The sequence below is a fragment of the Aquarana catesbeiana genome, linkage group LG06 (genome assembly GCF_042186555.1).
Source record: "Aquarana catesbeiana isolate 2022-GZ linkage group LG06, ASM4218655v1, whole genome shotgun sequence".
Taxonomy (NCBI): Eukaryota; Metazoa; Chordata; class Amphibia; order Anura; family Ranidae; genus Aquarana; species Aquarana catesbeiana.
The window spans coordinates 266,074,671-266,091,354 of NC_133329.1; the positions used below are offsets into that span (position 1 = coordinate 266,074,671).

The following is a 16,684-nucleotide window of genomic DNA, read 5'->3' on the forward strand; positions in this document are numbered from 1 at the left end:
AGCGCAGGGAACATAGTGATAACAGCTTTCATTTCAATTGCTGTGTTCCCGCCGCTCACCGGGATTGGACTGGTGATCTGTCTATCAAAGTCCTGGGACCAGGAGGATGGGCTGTATCTGACAGCGAGCGGTGGGGAACACGGCAATTGAAATGAAAACTGTTATCGCTGTGTTCCCTGCCCTGCGCGCTGATCACCTGGGCGGCTCTCTCTCTCTCTTCCCCTCCGTGATCGCTGGGAGAAGGACTCCCATTCCATCCAGGCTGCCGGCGGTGCTCGCCCCCCGCTCCCAGGCAGCCATATAGCTCGCCATCCCTAAAAATCCACTCGCAGAATGCGAGCGGATTTTTTGAGGGCTGCTATGAACAATTTAGACAGGGGCCAATTAACCTACCAGCATGTCTTTGGAGTGTGGGAGGAAACTGGAGTAAACCCACGCAGGCACAAGGAGAACATGCAAACTCCATGCAGGTAGTGCCATAGTTGGTATTTGAACCGACAACCCTAGTGCTGCTAGGCAGAAGTGCTAACCACTTAGCCACTGTATTAGGCTGTATCTGTACTATAAACCAGCAGTTCTGGGTGTCAATTTTGGACTCAGGTGCATAAAGCAATGATTTTCATGGCTCTACAAACTATGCAAAAAATAAAAGGAATAAGGATGGAAATGAGACATGCAAAAATTTTCTGTTTTTAAAGCGGTAGTAAACCCGCAGTCTTTTTTTTTTCCCTACACCTGTAAGGGAAAAGGCATAATAAGCTAGTATGCACTGACATTGACCATCGGCGTGTCTTCCAGGTATCGCGGCTCCGGCGCTGTGAGTGGCCGGAGCCGCAATGTCGTCACTCCCGCGCGTGCGCGCGGGAGACTTTTTTTCCGGCAAATTCCGGCGGCTGCCGGGCTTTCAGCTGAGAATCCCCTGTGTGCATGCGCCGCTGCAGTCAGCGGCTCATTGCGAGGGGAATATTTCCTAAACCGTACAGGTTTAGGAGATATTTTTTTTACCTACAGGTAAGCCTTATTATAGGCTTACCTGTAGGTAAAAGTTTTAAAAAAAGGTATACAACCGCTTTAAGAACACTGCATTGTTGAAATGAATGTGTGAAATGTCCAAGCTGAATTAAGTCCTGAACTGTATTCCCCTTTGGTCAAAAGTAAAGCTGACCATATACATAAATGCATTGAGGTGAAAAACCTTGAAGGTTTACAACCCCTTTAATGAACTCCAAAAAAATAATTTATAAACTTCTGACTTTTGTGCTTAAGTTGTTTTTTCATTTGTTTTACTCTTTAGAAATGGGTGAACAGAGAGATTTCAAATTTTGACTACCTCATTCAAGTGAACACAATAGCTGGGAGAACGTACAATGATCTTGCACAGTACCCAGTTGTAAGTTTCTAATATAAATATTCAATGTTTAAAATTGACCAATTTTTCTTATTTTTAAGAAGCCTTAAACATATAAATAATATTACAAATAAAACAATGAGGTTTTACGTAGAGTTGTTAGAATTTAAGATGATTTTCTGTTTCAGTTCCCGTGGGTGCTGCAAGATTATACTTCAGAGGAGCTGGACCTAAACAACCCAGCTGTGTTCAGGGACCTGTCTAAGCCCATTGGTGTTGTTAATGAGAAAAATGCAGCAAGTGTACAAGAGAAGTGAGTTGTTTTCATCAATTTAAACAGACTGTAGCAGGTTTTTAGAGCAAAAAGATGCAGTGGGACTTGTTTTGCGGCTTGTTTTTAGTTCATTTGTTAAGTGGTCATCTCCATCCTCAGAATGAGATCTCCACTCAGTGCTTAAGAGTAGGTTCATGTGAGTTCGATGTGACCCATAATCTGTGCTGCCTTTCTTCTGATGTGATATTCTTAGATCTAGTGCCATACACAGTTGGTAAAGAAAATAATCACCTCCGTTTAAAATAAATCACATTTTGTTGCTTTGCCTAGCCTAGCCTGAAATGAAGACAGACAGCTATCGTTTTATCCAGCTGTATTTACTAGTGCAACTTATAACATTCAAGTGAAAGATACAACTCTAACATGTCAGAAAAAAAAAGGAAAAACAGAATCATGGAGTTGGAAAAGGATCACCCCTCTTATGTCAGTATTTAGCCTGTTGGAATAATGCCGCGTACACACGATCGGATTTTCCGACAACAAATGTTTGATGGGAGCTTGTTGGAAATTCCGACCGTGTGTAGGCTCCATCGGACATTTTTTGTTGGAATTTCCGACAACAAAAATTTGAGAGCTGGTTCTCAAATTTTCCGACAACAAAATCCGTTGTTGGAAATTCCGATCGTTTGTATACAATTCAAACACATAAAATTCCATGCATGCTCGGAATCAAGCAGAAGACCCGCACTGGTTATTGAACTTCATTTTTCTTGGCTCGTCGTATGTGTTGTACGTCACCCCGTTCTTGACGATCGGAATTTCCGACAACATTTGTGCGACCGTGTGTATGCAAGACAAGTTTAAGCCAACATCCGTCGAAAATAAATCCCAGGATTTCGTTGTCAGAATGTCCGATCGTGTGTACGCGGCATAAGTCTTTACTAACTTTGCACATCTACAGCTTTGCAATATTTGCCCACTCTTTTCAGAACTGCTCAAGTTCTGTTAAATTTGATTGTGACCGTTTGTGGACTGCAGTCTTTAATTTATTCCACAGATTTTCAATAGAGTTTAAGTCTGGGCTCTGACTAGGCCATGCAAGGACATTCACCTTTTTCTCCTTCAACCACTGTGTGGTCATTTGTGCTGTGTGCTTTGGGTCATTGTCATGTTGGAAGGTAAACCTTCTTCCCATTGACAACTTTCTGGCAGAGGGGAACGGTTTTTACCGGTGCCCTCTGTCAGAAAGAATTTGATGGTATTTTGCACCATCCATTTTTCCTTCTATCCTGACAATTGGTCCAGTCCCTGCTGCAGAGAAACACTCCCATAACAGGATATTACCACCTCCATGCTATACTGTAGGAATGGTGTTATATGGATGGCGAGCTGTTTTGGATTTATGCCAGACATATAGTTTGGTGTTGAGGCCAAATAATTAAATTTTAATCTCATCTGACCATAACACGCTTTTCCATGTGGCCTTAGAATCTTCGAGGTGTGTTTAAGGTGGTCATATGAGACTAAAATTTAATTATGTTTGGCAGAAATCCACTACAGCTCACTATCCAAATAACACCATTCCTACAGTAAAGCATAGAGGTGGTAATATCCTGTTATGGGGGTGTTTCTCTGCAGCAGGGAATGGAACACTTGTCAGGATAGAAGGAAAAATGGATGGGGCAAAATACCATCAAATTCTTGAGGTAAATTGGCTGTCCTCTGCCAGAAAGATGTCAATGGGAAGATTTACCTTCCAACATGACAATGACCCAAAGCACACAGCAAAAATGACCACACAGTGGTTGAAGAAGAAAAAGCTGAATGTCCTTGCATGGCTTAGTCACAGCCCAGACTTAAACTCCATTAAGTCGCGAACATCAGAGCGAGAGCAATAATTCTAGCACCAGACCTCCTGTGTAACGCAAAACTGGTAACCTGTAAAGACTTTAAATGTGTCTCCTATGGAAATTTTTAAGTACTGTAGTTGGTCACCAATCCGCGGGCGTGCGCAATTTTAAAGCATGACTTGTTTGGCATCTATTTACTCGGCATAACATTATTTTTTATAGTTTACCAAAAATAGGGCATTGTGTCTGTGTGCATTAAAATTCATCAAAGTGTTTTTTTCCCCAAAAATTTGCATTTGAAAAATGGCTGTGCAAATATTGTATGACATAAAAAATTGCAACAATTAACATTTTTTTTCTCCTGGGCCTTTGCTGTCAAAAAATATATAATGTTTGGGGGTTCTAAATTATTATCCATTAAAAAAAAAAAATTCAGATTTTTAAGTATATGAGAAGTGTCAGAATAGACTTGGGAGTCAAGTGGTTAAAGAAGAACTCCTAGAAGTAACTTTTGCATCTGAACTGTACCTTATAGCAACATCCATTTGCTATTTTAGAGAAATAGACCTCTCTCTTTAAAAAAAAAAGACTTTTTGACAATATCCATCCATGAGATGCAAATAATATGAAACTTTGGCCTCTTTTGCATACCAATGCAAGTAGCACTGAATCCTACCATTTCTTGCTTCCCTACATGTGAACTATTTGCGCATAAGCATGGGGGGACGAGGGCGCTTTAATTTTTTATTTTATTTATTTTACACTGTACCATTTTTTGTTTGTAATCAACTTTATTGCTATCACAAGGAATAACAATACTTCTTGTGATAACAGGGACCGTGGCACATGCTCTTTATGGAGATATCTGGGGTCTATAACAGAATTGATTGGACAAACTGGTCTAACAATATAAACATAACGTAATACACTTTGAATTTAAATATGGTACCCTAAAGTGCTTCTAAAGACAAAATGTCTTTTACCTTAATGCATTCTCTGCATTAAAGTAAAAAAAACTTCCAGTAACAGCACCCCCCCAGCCTTCCCTACAACGCTTACCTGAATCCTGAATCGAACCAGCGCTGTGCTTGGCTTCTCTCTCCTCTCCCTTTTCTCACAAGCTTCACTGAGAGTAGCGGGAGTTATGGGGACACTCCTGAAAAGAGGATGAGTGGAGATCGCTCATGGGGGACCCCAGAAGAGGAGGTAAGAGACTGCTCTGTGCAATACCTTTGCAGAGAGGAGGTAAGTATATAAGTATATCATGTTTGTTATTTTGAGAAAAAAATAGCCTTTACAACCACTTTAAGACAAATGGACTAGCTTAATAAAGCGTACACTGCACTTCAAAAAGCCTGTCTGAAGCAAAATCTTTAGAAATACTTGTATACTTTACAGATATATATATATTTTCAGTATCTCAGTCTCTAAAATTTTAATTTGCAGATATGAAAATTTTGAAGATCCTTCTGGGAAGATTGACAGTTTCCACTATGGTACACATTATTCCAATGCTGCTGGCGTCATGCATTATCTGATTCGGGTGGAACCCTTTACTACACTTCACATCCAGCTTCAAAGTGGAAGGTGATTTTGTTATACTGGACTTATGCAAGAATCAGAATATTTTATTTCTTGAATTGTTATAACTGTGTACGCTTACCTATGAAAGATTTATATTCTTTTACTTAGGCTGAGTTTGATTTTTCAGCTTTTGTCAGGGGTCAAAGGTGCTATCTGACCTTGCATGCTGTCTCCGAGCTTTTCAGTACTTTTCAATGTGTGGGATAAGGCAGTAAAGATGGCCATACACTAGTTGATTTTGGAATGAACATTCATAGGAAAATTCCTTTCAGCACATTCAATGACGTGACAAATGTTGTTCAAAAGTATTTCAAGTTTTTGATTGCTTTTAACATTTAATTATAGAATGAATGTAATTTCCTGAACGAAAAACATGTTCACTGTTAGACTTTTAGAAATTCGTACTTTCTAAAGATTTTCCATCCTGTTCCTTCCAATCACGTCACTACAGAAAAAAAAGGTATGCTGATTGGACCCCACCAGATACTAGTGTATAGCCAGATTTACTCTTAGAGTCCATTCAACTTGTGCGACTTCACCCTGCGACTTGATGTGACTTTGGGTAATTGTGACTTTTTACGACTTTGGCTTTGACCAATGTGATCATTTTGTTTGTGCCCTACAAAGTCATTAGACATGTGCAGAACGGAAACATTTGTTTAGTTTTGTTCGCATCAGTCAAAGATTGATCGACCAATTCCAATTCTGTGTGAAGAATAGCTGATTGTTAAAAAGGGGGCTGGAAAGCTGGCCAATGAATCATCAGCTGTCAGTGAGTTATCCCAATAACAGCTGAATGTAAAAAAAAGAATGCCGGCAATGAAAAATAAATGAAAAAAAATGGGGTCCAAAGTCGCACAAGTGTGAATGGGGCCTTAGACTTAGTTGACCTTTGACTCTCTAACACAATGTGAGCTGACAGACTCACACAGTGGAATAATTAAAGCAAAATTCCAGGCAGATATTATAAAAAAAAAAGTAAACCTGATTATGCATTTATTTAAAGAGTCGTTTATATGTTGTTTAAATCCAACTAAGATAAAAATTCTAATGCCTTCTGTGCTCAGCAGCAAAAAAGGATATCACCCCTCCATCTAAGCCATAAATGTCAATATCTCACATCAATTGTCCTTTGGGATTGTCCCCAAAACACCCAACGCTGGCTGGAAGCTTGGTTTCGATTTGCACACAAACACCAAAAAGTGCTCTGGTACTCATTTAAAGCTGAACTCCTTGGAAATGAAAAAACTATCCTTGGATTTGGGCTTCCCCCTTTTTTTTAAGTGTTGAATGCTCATTTTTGCCTAGGGTACCATTAAAAAGAACTTTTACTTACCTTATTCTTCACTCCCGCAGACCTCCTCCTCTTTATGCGACTGGGCTCCGAAGTCGCTTTTCTTCAGCGCTCCATCCAGCGGTTGCACTCTGACATCACCATGTACAATGCAGGACCAAAAAACCTGCATTGTAACTGAGGATGTTGAGGGGCTGCCTACAACTGGAGTGTCAGAGGGAAGAGAAGAGCACTGCTTTTTAATGGGACCCTAGGAAAAAATGAGCATTTAACCATTGCCCCCACTGCAAGGGTAGTTTTTCAAGGTCAGCTTTAAGACCCCTTTCACACTGGAGGTATTTTTCAGGTGCTTTAGTGCTAAAAATCGCATCTGTAAAGCGCCTAAAAAATGCCTCATCTGCAATCGAGTGCTTTCACACTGGGGCGCCGCGCTGGCAGGACGTCAAAAAAGTCCTGCAAGCAGCTTCTTTTGAGGTGCTTTAGGAGTGCTGTATACACCGCTCCTAACGCGCCCCTGCCCATTGAAATCAATGGGCAGCGCAGCCGAAGTACCTGCAAAGCGCCTCGACAGCAGCACTTTGCGGACGCTTTTAAACCTTTATTCGGCTGCTAGCGGGGGGTTAAAAGCACCCCGCTAGCGGTTGAAAGCCTCTAAAACAACGGTAAATCGCAGCTAAAACTAGCGGCGCTTTACCGCCGACGCCCCCCGTGCTTACAGTGTGAAAGGGCTCTAATATAAAGTAATAAAATCACTTATCCATCAATTATAGTGGCCTCTCATGGAATTCCATGAGTACAACATCAAAGCTACATTACCTTACTCAAGCAATGCATGTTGAAGCGGTAACATAACAGTGGCATTATACTTTGACTTGGAGAGGCTGCATGCCTGCATCTCAATAAAAGGAAGAGCAGAGCAACTACCCTCTTACAAACTTGATTTCTTCTGTTGCAGATTTGACTGTGCTGACCGGCAGTTCCACTCCATTCCTGGCACTTGGCAAGCTCTTGTGGATAATCCAAATGATGTGAAGGAACTCATTCCAGAGTTCTTCTACTTTCCAGAGTTTTTGGAAAACAAAAATGGTAATACACAGAAGATATGAAGAGAGTGATATGTCAATACACAGATCCCCTATACCAAGGGTCAATATGGCTGCTGGTTTCTTTGAAAATAAATCTCACGCAGTGCAGGTGATGTACACCTTAGGAGTTAAGCAGTGGATTGAGACAATTTTTTATATAATAAATTAAGTTGGAAAATGCATTTCCAGATGCTGGAAGGACCAGATATTATGCCTACGTCCTTGTGTAAGTGACACCAGGGTGTCAAATGTGGGGCAAGATAAAGAAGCTTATAGTCAACCCTAAAGCTGAACTCTGGGAATTGGGCAAAATGTACACTTGTTTTTTTTTACAAAAGTTCACTGTAGCAGGGTATACACACTGAGTTTTTTCTCTATAACCAGCGTGTTGAGCAAAAAACAAAAGGGATCTCTCCCACTGTGTCTTTATAGTCTGACAGGGGGTACTCCCCCCTCAGAATATACAGATCAGCATTGTAGCCATTGGTTGCAAGAGCTGATCAAACACTGGTTTTCTAGCATGACCGTTTCATAGAAGCCGGCCATTAGACCAGCTTCATTTGAACAGACAGCGTTACACACGTACCGAAAGTCGTCCGGTTCCTGCAGAACCAGCTGACTTTCAGTACGTGTATACCCAGCTTTAGTCTTTAACCACTTCCTGCCTGTATGATGTAATATGATGTCCTGGAATTGAAGTGACAATATATGGATGATGCCTGCAGTTACAAGCATCCTCCAGATATCTTTTTTTTCAGCCTTTGATTCCCTATAATGTAAATTCCATTCTAGCGGCTGAGTAACAGCTGGATTGTTTTTGCAGGCAGCAGGTGGGGACAACCCACCGCCAACCGACACCTCTCCGGCTCTCCCATGTGATTGGAGAGCCCGTGATCCCAACCCGGAGGCGACAGGTTATTAACTGGTCCACGGCCATCTCTATGATCCTGGAAGGCTTGAAGCAACGTCACTTCCGGCTCTGGCAGATGTGAATACTGCTATGTTTTTTTTCCTGGAAAGCAAAGATCAATTTTTTTTTGCTCTCATGCTTTTCAGGGTAGAGGAGATATCTGAGGACTTATAGACCCCAGATAAAGAGGACCTGTCACGCCTTATTTCTATGATAAGTGATGTTTACATTTCTTGTGATAGGAATGAAAGTAATTAAAATAGACAGTGTAAAAATAAAAATATAAAATAAATAATAATAAAAAAAATGTTGTTTAAAGCACCCCCATCCCCTCGTGCTTGCATGCAGAAGCGAATGCATATGTAGGTCGCAGCCACATATGTAATCAGTGTTCGCACAAAACATGTGAGGTAGTGCCGCAAACATTATAGCGAGAGCAATAATTCTAGCACTAGGCCTCCTCTATAACTCTAAACTGGTTAGCTGTAAAAAAATTGTGTTGCCTATGGAGATTTTTAAGTATCGTAGTTTGGCACCATTCCACAAGCGTTCACAATTTTAAATTGTGTCATGTTCGCTATCTATTTACTCGGCATAACATCATCTTTTATGTTTTACCAAAAAATTGGGTTATATATTGTGTTTTCTTGCATTTAAATTCACTAAAGTGTATTTTATCCAAAAAAACTTGCTTTTGATAAATTGCTGTGCAAATACTGTGTGACATAAAAAATTGCAACGACCACCTTTTCTTTATTGTACATCACAGGACACAGAGCACCATAGTAATGACTATCTGGGTTTATATGCTACCTTTAGGTGATTGGACACTGGCAACCAATAGTAAGAAGATTCCTCCCATATAACCCCTCCCATACAGGAAGTACCCTAGTTTTTTGTCAGTGTCTTGAAGGTGATGGTCACAGCTGTGAAAGCTCTTGCTTCTGATAATGTCCCAGTGAGGATGTTATAATCGGATCAATTCGGATGGCATATCATGCTAAAGTGGATGGTACCCGAGCCCTGGTTCAAGAACAGGGTCTTGCCTGTAATGTTTCCTTATGGAGCTGGACCCTTGTGATATGGTATTCCTGGTCTTTTATTTGCCCAAGGAAACCTAAAGGGTGATTTACAGGTCCAGGGGTGTGGACCCTAAAACAAAAGGGGACACGGTCTCTGAAGTTCCTCAGTGGTGTTACCCGCGGTGATGGGGGAAGATTGGGCCTATCTCAGGCTCTGCTGCGAGGATCGGTGAGTGCTTCCTTTGGAGGCCCCATTTTATTACATTATTTATATAATGTTATGTCAGATTGTAGTGCCTTTTGTGTCCACTGTGTGGTTCCAGAGAGCAGTTGCACAGACTAGGTTCCCTGTTGGGGACCGCGCGTAGGGTCGCAGGCGCGTGCATGCGGGTAGTGCGCAGGCGGCGCGTGCGCAACCCGCGCGCTCTAGCGCGCGGGATGGCGGCATCGCGGCCGCATGTTTCCCACGGGCGTGCGCATGCGCAGTAAGTCCCGGACGTGCGTATGTCACGTGACGACGCATGCATACATAGGGAAGTCAGGCGCCTGCGTGTGTCAGTGCTGTTCGTTTTGGCTCAGAGGAGCCAGGAGCCGGTCGCAGTGGGACACAGAGCTGGGCACGTGAGTTGGGCATTTGCAAACTCTGTAAGGAGGCTATAGTAGGCTTTGTATACAGCCATATAGCACAGTAAGTTTCCCCAAAATCTTGTAAGCATGTCTTTCAGAAAACGAGGTGCAGGGAACAGGATTAATCCAGGGGTTAAAGTGACTCCTTCAAAAACAGGAGATCAACCTCAGGCTACTGCAGTACCTGTCTCCCCTGAAAGACCTGTGGCATTTGGCCTGGCTGAGCCATTGCATTTGTCAGGCGTTGTGGCCACCACTAATATCCCTGCTTCGGCTTATGTTACTAAGGATGACTTAACATCAGCTCTCGCTGGTCTTGAAGGCAAAATAGCAGGTATGATTGCCTCAGTAACGCAGGGAGGGAAGAAACCAAATAGATCTCCATCTCCTGAGACTGGTCCCAGTGCTGAGTCACTTGAGCACCAGGACTCCCTTAGCCAATTGGGTCCTTGTGATTTGGATCCTGAATGGGCAGAGGATTTTGAGGAGGTGGCCATAGGGGATAAAAATGCCGAAGCAGAGGAGTCCTCTGCAGGGGACGCAGGTTCGGAGGAACCGTTGATGGCTTTGCAATCTCAAAAGCTGTTTATCCAGTCTTTACCCGAAATGGCAAGAGCAGGTTTCAAGTTGCCCCTTGTACAAGGGCCAGAAATTTCCTGTTCTACATTGGGATCCTTGCGACCTCTGCAAGGTTCTCAGGCGTTTCCTGTGCACCCATTATTGGAGCAATTGATTTACGCTGATTGGGAACATCCGAACAGAATATACTTACCTCCTAAAAGGTTTTCTTTTTTGTACCCGATGGAGGAAAAGTTCAAAAAAAGGTGGGATACACCTTTAGTGGATGCTGCTATTTCTTCAGTAAATAAAAGCTTAACCTGTCCAGTGGATAATGCCCAAATCTCCCAAGAAGTATCGACGGCCTCAACCACCTGCCTTTAAAAGACCTCAGGGTCAGAAAAGAACTTGGACTCAGAAGCCGAATAAGGCCAATGCCAAGTCCTCCTTGTGAAGGGGCGCCCCCACTCTTAAAAGTGGGGGACAGGCTGCGGCGGTTCGCAGATGCTTGGGCAGGGTGGGTGCAGTACAAGTGGGTTATCTCCACTATAACGCAGGGCTACAAAATAGAGTTCCGCGATTTTCCCCCAAATTGATTTCTGAGATCAAGAGTTCCTTCGGATCTAGAAAAGAAGAAAAACCTATTCCTAGCCTTAGAACAGCTAAAAAGGCAAAGGATGATTATCAAGGTTCCGCACAAAGAAAAGTTCAAGGGGTTTTATTCAAACCTATTCACAGTGCCGAAGCAAAATGAGGAAGTAAGGCCCATTCTGGACCTCAAATCCCTCAATTCCTTTCTAAAAGTCCGAACCTTCCGGATGGAATCGGTTCGTTCAGTAATAGCATCTCTAAGAAAAGGGGACTATTTAGCATCCATAGACATCAAGGATGCATACCTGCATGTAGCGATTTTCGGACAACATCAAAGGTTTCTACGCTTCTCAGTGGAAGAGTGTCATTTCCAGTTTGTAGCACTACCATTCGGTCTGGCTACGGCCCCTCGAGTCTTCACAAAGGTGTTGGCTCCAGTATTGGCCTCTCTAAGGTCTCAGAAGATATCAGTGATAGGATATCTGGACGACCTTCTGTTGAAGGACCAGTCCTATTCCACCCTGATAGAGAACGTTTCAACTGCAGTTCATGTTCTGAGATGCCTAGGTTGGATTCTGAATATGGACTAATCGGCTCTTCATCCAGTTCAAATCTTGACATATCTAGGCTTGATCCTGGATACGACCCAGGAAAGGGTGTTTTTACCCCCCTTGAAGGTCAGCTCAATAGTGGAGCTGGTCAGGAAAGTCAAAAGGGTAGAAAGACCCTCAATTCGATTATGCATGAAACTGCTGGGGAAGATGGTGTCATCTTTCAGCGCAGTTCCTTATGCGCAGTTTCACTCCAGGTTGTTCTAGAGAGCGATCCTGGATGCTTGGGACAAGTCTGTCCTAGCCTTGGATCATCCAATATCTCTATCCCCAAAGGTAAAACAGGACCTCTCTTGGTGGTCACCAGCAACGTAAAAATGGGAAGTCCTTTCCACCAGTAACTTGGAAGGTGGTAACTTCAGACACCAGTTGTCTCCGCAGGGGAGCAGTATTGGAAGAGGCCTCCGTACAGGGAAAATGGTCCCAGGTAGAAAAAACCTTACCGATCAATCTGTTGGAAATCCGAGCAGCTCGCTTGGCCCTCATATTCTGGACGGCCAGGCTGCGGGGGTCTCCGGTCAGAGTCCAGTCCGACAATTCCACAGTGGTGGCATACATCAACCACCAAGGGGGTACCCAGAGCTGGGCAGTCCAAAAAGAAATAAATCATATACTGACTTAGGCGGAGAGACACGTGCCATATCTGTCGGCAGTCTATATTCCGGGGGTGGACAATTGGCAGGCAGACTACCTAAGTCGTCAGCAGTTGTTGCCAGGAGAATGGTCCCTCCACCCCAAAGTTTTCCTTCAAATACGCCAGCGTTGGGGGATGCCAGAGGTGGATCTCCTGGCATCCAGGTTCAATGCCAAGTTGGACAGCTTTGTGTCCAGAGCCAGGGATCCACTTGCCGTGGGGACGGATGCATTGGTGGTTCCCTGTGATCGGTATTCTCTAATTTACGCCTTTCCTCTGATCCAGATGCTGCCACACCTGTTACGCAGGATACAGATGGAGCAGAAAACAGTAATTCTGCTGGCCCCACGGTGGCCAAGGAGGTCTTGGTATTCACAGATTGTGAGGATGGCAGTAGGGGACCCATTGTGTCTTCCATTCCGCCCGGACCTACTGTCCCAAGGTCCAATATACCATACTTCTTTACGGTCGCTGAATTTGATGGCATGGCTATTGAGACCAGAGTACTAAAAGACCGTGGTATCAGTGGTTCTGTTCTGGCTACTTTGATAAATGCTAGAAAGCCAGTGTCTAGAAAAATTTACCATAGAATCTGGAAGTCATACATCTCATGGTGTGAGAAGAGAAGATGGCACCCTTTCAAGTATACAATTAGGAGGGTTCTTGCCTTCCTGCAAGCAGGAATTGACTTAAACTTGTCCTTAGGAACCATTAAAGGACAGATTTCGGCCTTATCGTTTTTTTTTCCAGAGGCCAATTGCATCTCATTTGTTGATACAAACCTTTATCAAGGGTGTACTACATTTAAGGCCACCAATTAGACTACCCTTGTGCCCATGGGACTTGAACTTAGTGCTTTCAGCTCTACAGAGTCAACCCTTTCAGCCTATTAAGCATATTCCTTTGATCCTATTGACTAGGAAATTGTTTTTTTTGGTGGCTATAACCTCAGCAAGAAGGGTCTCGGAGTTGGCTGCCCTTTCTTGTGAGAAACCCTTTCTGTTTGTTCATCAGGACAAGGTGGTAATGCGGCCCCGTCCGGAGTTTTTACCCAAAGTGGTTTCCAGTTTTCACTTAAATCAGGATATCGTTTTACCTTCCTTCTTTCCTAACCCTAAATCTAAGGAGGAAAGATTGCGCCATTCACTGGATGTGGTGAGAGCTATTAAGGTTTACTTGGATATGTCAGCCCCTTTTCGGAAGTCTGACTCCTTTTTTGTTCTGCCTGAGGGTCCTAAGAAAGGACAGGCAGCAGCTAGTTCTACAATCTCTAGGTGGATTCGTCAGGTCATTATCCAGGCCTATGAGTTGAAACACAAGGTTCCACCTTGATATCTCAAGGTTCACTCTACCAGACGAGTTAGTACGTCATAGGCAGTGCGCCAACAAGTGTTGATGGCTCAGATTTGCAAGGCGGCCTCTTGGTCTTTCGGTTCATACATTCACCAGGTTTTACCAACTGGATGTTAGATCTCAAAAGTTTTTGGCCAGAGCGTGCTGCAAGCAGCTTTATAATTTGGAGCCTAAAATAAGGGGGGTTTAGGTATGTTTCCTCCTCTCAAAGGCATTGCTTTAGGACATCCCAGATAGTCATTACTATGGTGCTCTGTGTCCCATGATGTACGATAAAGAAAAATGGATTTTTAAAACGGCTTACCTGTAAAATCCTTTTCTTGGAGTACATCACGGGACACAGAGGTCCCTCCCCTCTTTTTCTGGGATCTTCATTGCTTGCTAAAAAACTAAGGTACTTCCTGTATGGGAGGGGTTATATGGGAGGAACCTTCTTACTATTGGTTGCCAGTGTCCAATCACCTAAAGGTAGCATATAAACCCAGATAGTCATTACTATGGTGCTCTGTGTCCCGTGATGTACTCCAAGAAAAGGATTTTACAGGTAAGTTGTTTTGAAAAAATGTTATTCTCTAGGGTTTCTGCTAAAAAGAAAAAAAAATATGTTTGGGGATTCTGAGTAATTTTCTAGCAAAATAAAATACAGATTTTTACATCTAGGAGAAAAATGTCAGAATTGGCCTGGGTAGGAACTTGGTTAAAGTACAGCTGTAACTATGCTATAAATGGGCAAAGTAATAGGTACTTTTAATACCCCTTTCCCCTGGTTGTCTACTTTGCCACACTCTCCATTTGCCACATTTGACTGCCGCAGACATGCAAAATATCCAGCACTTCTGAGTATGGGGAGAGCTGGTGTCCTTCTAGCCCTCCTACCATGATGCAGTGCTGTCGCGTGGGCATAGGGTAAGGGCATTACCATTTGTAAGCTTTAATATAGCACTTACACAGGGCTTTTAACTCAGAGCTCCAACAGCCGGTCAGGGTGAAAAAGTGATAAGGGCAAGGTATGTATTAGTGGGGAGAAGCAATCACATGAACAGACTCAGTGACGGGTGTATATTTTTTATTTCATTGGCCAATTTTATTTTTCATCTTGTATTGTAGGATTTGATTTGGGAAAGCTGCAGATATCTAAAGAGAGGGTAGATGAGGTGATTCTCCCGAAATGGGCCAAAAGTCCTGAAGATTTTATCCACAAGCACAGGAAAGCACTGGTACGTGTTTATGATATTTCACGCTTTGGCTGACATAGGAATAATTTATGTATTCACTAATTCAGTCTTCTCTCACAGGAGTCAGAGTATGTTTCTGCTCATCTTCATGAATGGATAGACTTGATCTTTGGTTACAAGCAGAGAGGACCGGCAGCTGTAGAAGCTCTCAATGTTTTCTACTATTGTAGCTATGAAGGTACAGAGCATACATACCAAACCTATATTTTATCAAGAAAAATGAGTGTGTATGTTTTCTGTGCGTTCTATTGCGTCGCATGTAGGGCAGCCCATTAATTTCAGGGCTGCTCTACATGCGAGAAACGCAAAAAAGTCCCTATTGAGCTGCATTGAACCGCAAGGTGCTGTGAGTTCATGTGGTTTTGGCACGCACGTTAATAAATGCATGGGGTGCCTTTAGACATTATTGGCACCACTGTGTGTATTGTTCCTGTAAATACTGTAAGTTCACCTCTTTATTGCAAATTCTCATCTTTCCCCTGTTTTTCATACAAAATCAGGTGCTGTGGATCTAGATGCCATCGCTGATGAGAAAGAAAGAAAAGCAATAGAAGGAATGATTAATAACTTTGGCCAAACACCTTGCCAGTTGTTAAAGGTATTCATTTTTGTGTTGCCTGTTAAATTGCATAAAGTATATCCACTTTAGCTCTGGAAGATTTTACCCCCTTTGTGGCCAGGCCATTTTCTGCTGTTCAGCACTGCACTACTACTTCACTTTATTGGGGCTGCGACTAGGAATAATGCTCTGCTGGACCTGGTAATCTCAAACCATTCAGAGCTTATTACCAATTTTCATATAAAAGAACATCTGGGTAGCATTGACCATAACATGATTTCATTTAATGTTAGCTGTAAGCAACAAACACATACAGGAAATATAAAAACACTTAACTTTAAGAGAGCAAATCTTCCAAGGATGAGCGCTGCTCAGGACTTAGACTGGGCGGGAATAATGCCATAGATGAAAACAGAGCAGAAATGGGAATTCTTCAAAAAGACTGCATGCAAACTCACTGCAAAGTATATTCCCATGATCAATAAGTTTAAAAGGCTAAAAATAAAACCTATGTGGCACACGGTCAACGTTTAAAAAGCTATAAATAATAAGAAAAGAGCTTTTAAAATATAAAAATGAAGGAATACTATAATTGTTTAAATGTTACAAAGAATATAACAGAATATGTAAAAAGGAAATCAAGGGCGCAAAAATTCAAAATGAACGAAAGATTGCAAAAGATAGTAGGACAAACCCCACATATTTTTTTTTATATATTAATAGTAAAAAGGTCAGGTTTGAGCATGTAGACCCATTACAAAATAATCTGGAGTGGGTGACTGGGGACAAAGAGAAGGCAAATTTATATAATACTTTCTTCAGCCCTGTGTATACAAAGGAGCATGGGGGAGCTCATGTCCATAATGGGGATGATATTGACACAGCCCAAAATGATCCACAATGGCTCAAAATTGATATGGTCCAGAAATATTTAGACAGCATAAAGGTGGATAAAGCACTTGGACCAGATGGCATCTACCCAAGGATCCAAAAAGAATTGAGCTCTGTCATTTCAAAGCCATTGTTTCTCATTTTTAGGGACTCATTAATGACTGGAATAGTACTACTGGATTGATGTAAGGCCAATGTGGTGCCTATATTTAAAAAGGGATCAAAGTCTTTACCAAGTAACAATAGACTTGTTAGTTT

At 42.4% G+C, this 16,684-nt stretch overlaps 1 protein-coding gene across 6 annotated transcripts in view; it reads left to right on the forward strand.

Annotated features, from left to right (window-relative positions):
* The window catches only part of NBEAL1 (neurobeachin like 1), a 371,002-nt gene that overhangs the window by 309,426 nt on the left and 44,892 nt on the right, over positions 1 to 16,684 (forward strand). For all 6 annotated transcript variants that reach the window (XR_012244983.1, XM_073633306.1, XM_073633307.1 and 3 more), the window contains 7 exons: positions 1,295 to 1,390; positions 1,537 to 1,661; positions 4,919 to 5,059; positions 7,306 to 7,436; positions 14,849 to 14,958; positions 15,037 to 15,154; positions 15,477 to 15,574. Coding sequence is in view for 5 of the 6 variants with exons in the window: in XM_073633306.1 (XP_073489407.1) it covers positions 1,295 to 1,390; positions 1,537 to 1,661; positions 4,919 to 5,059; positions 7,306 to 7,436; positions 14,849 to 14,958; positions 15,037 to 15,154; positions 15,477 to 15,574 (819 nt within the window). In the remaining variant the exon portion in view is untranslated. The remainder of the gene's footprint in view (positions 1 to 1,294; positions 1,391 to 1,536; positions 1,662 to 4,918; positions 5,060 to 7,305; positions 7,437 to 14,848; positions 14,959 to 15,036; positions 15,155 to 15,476; positions 15,575 to 16,684) is intronic.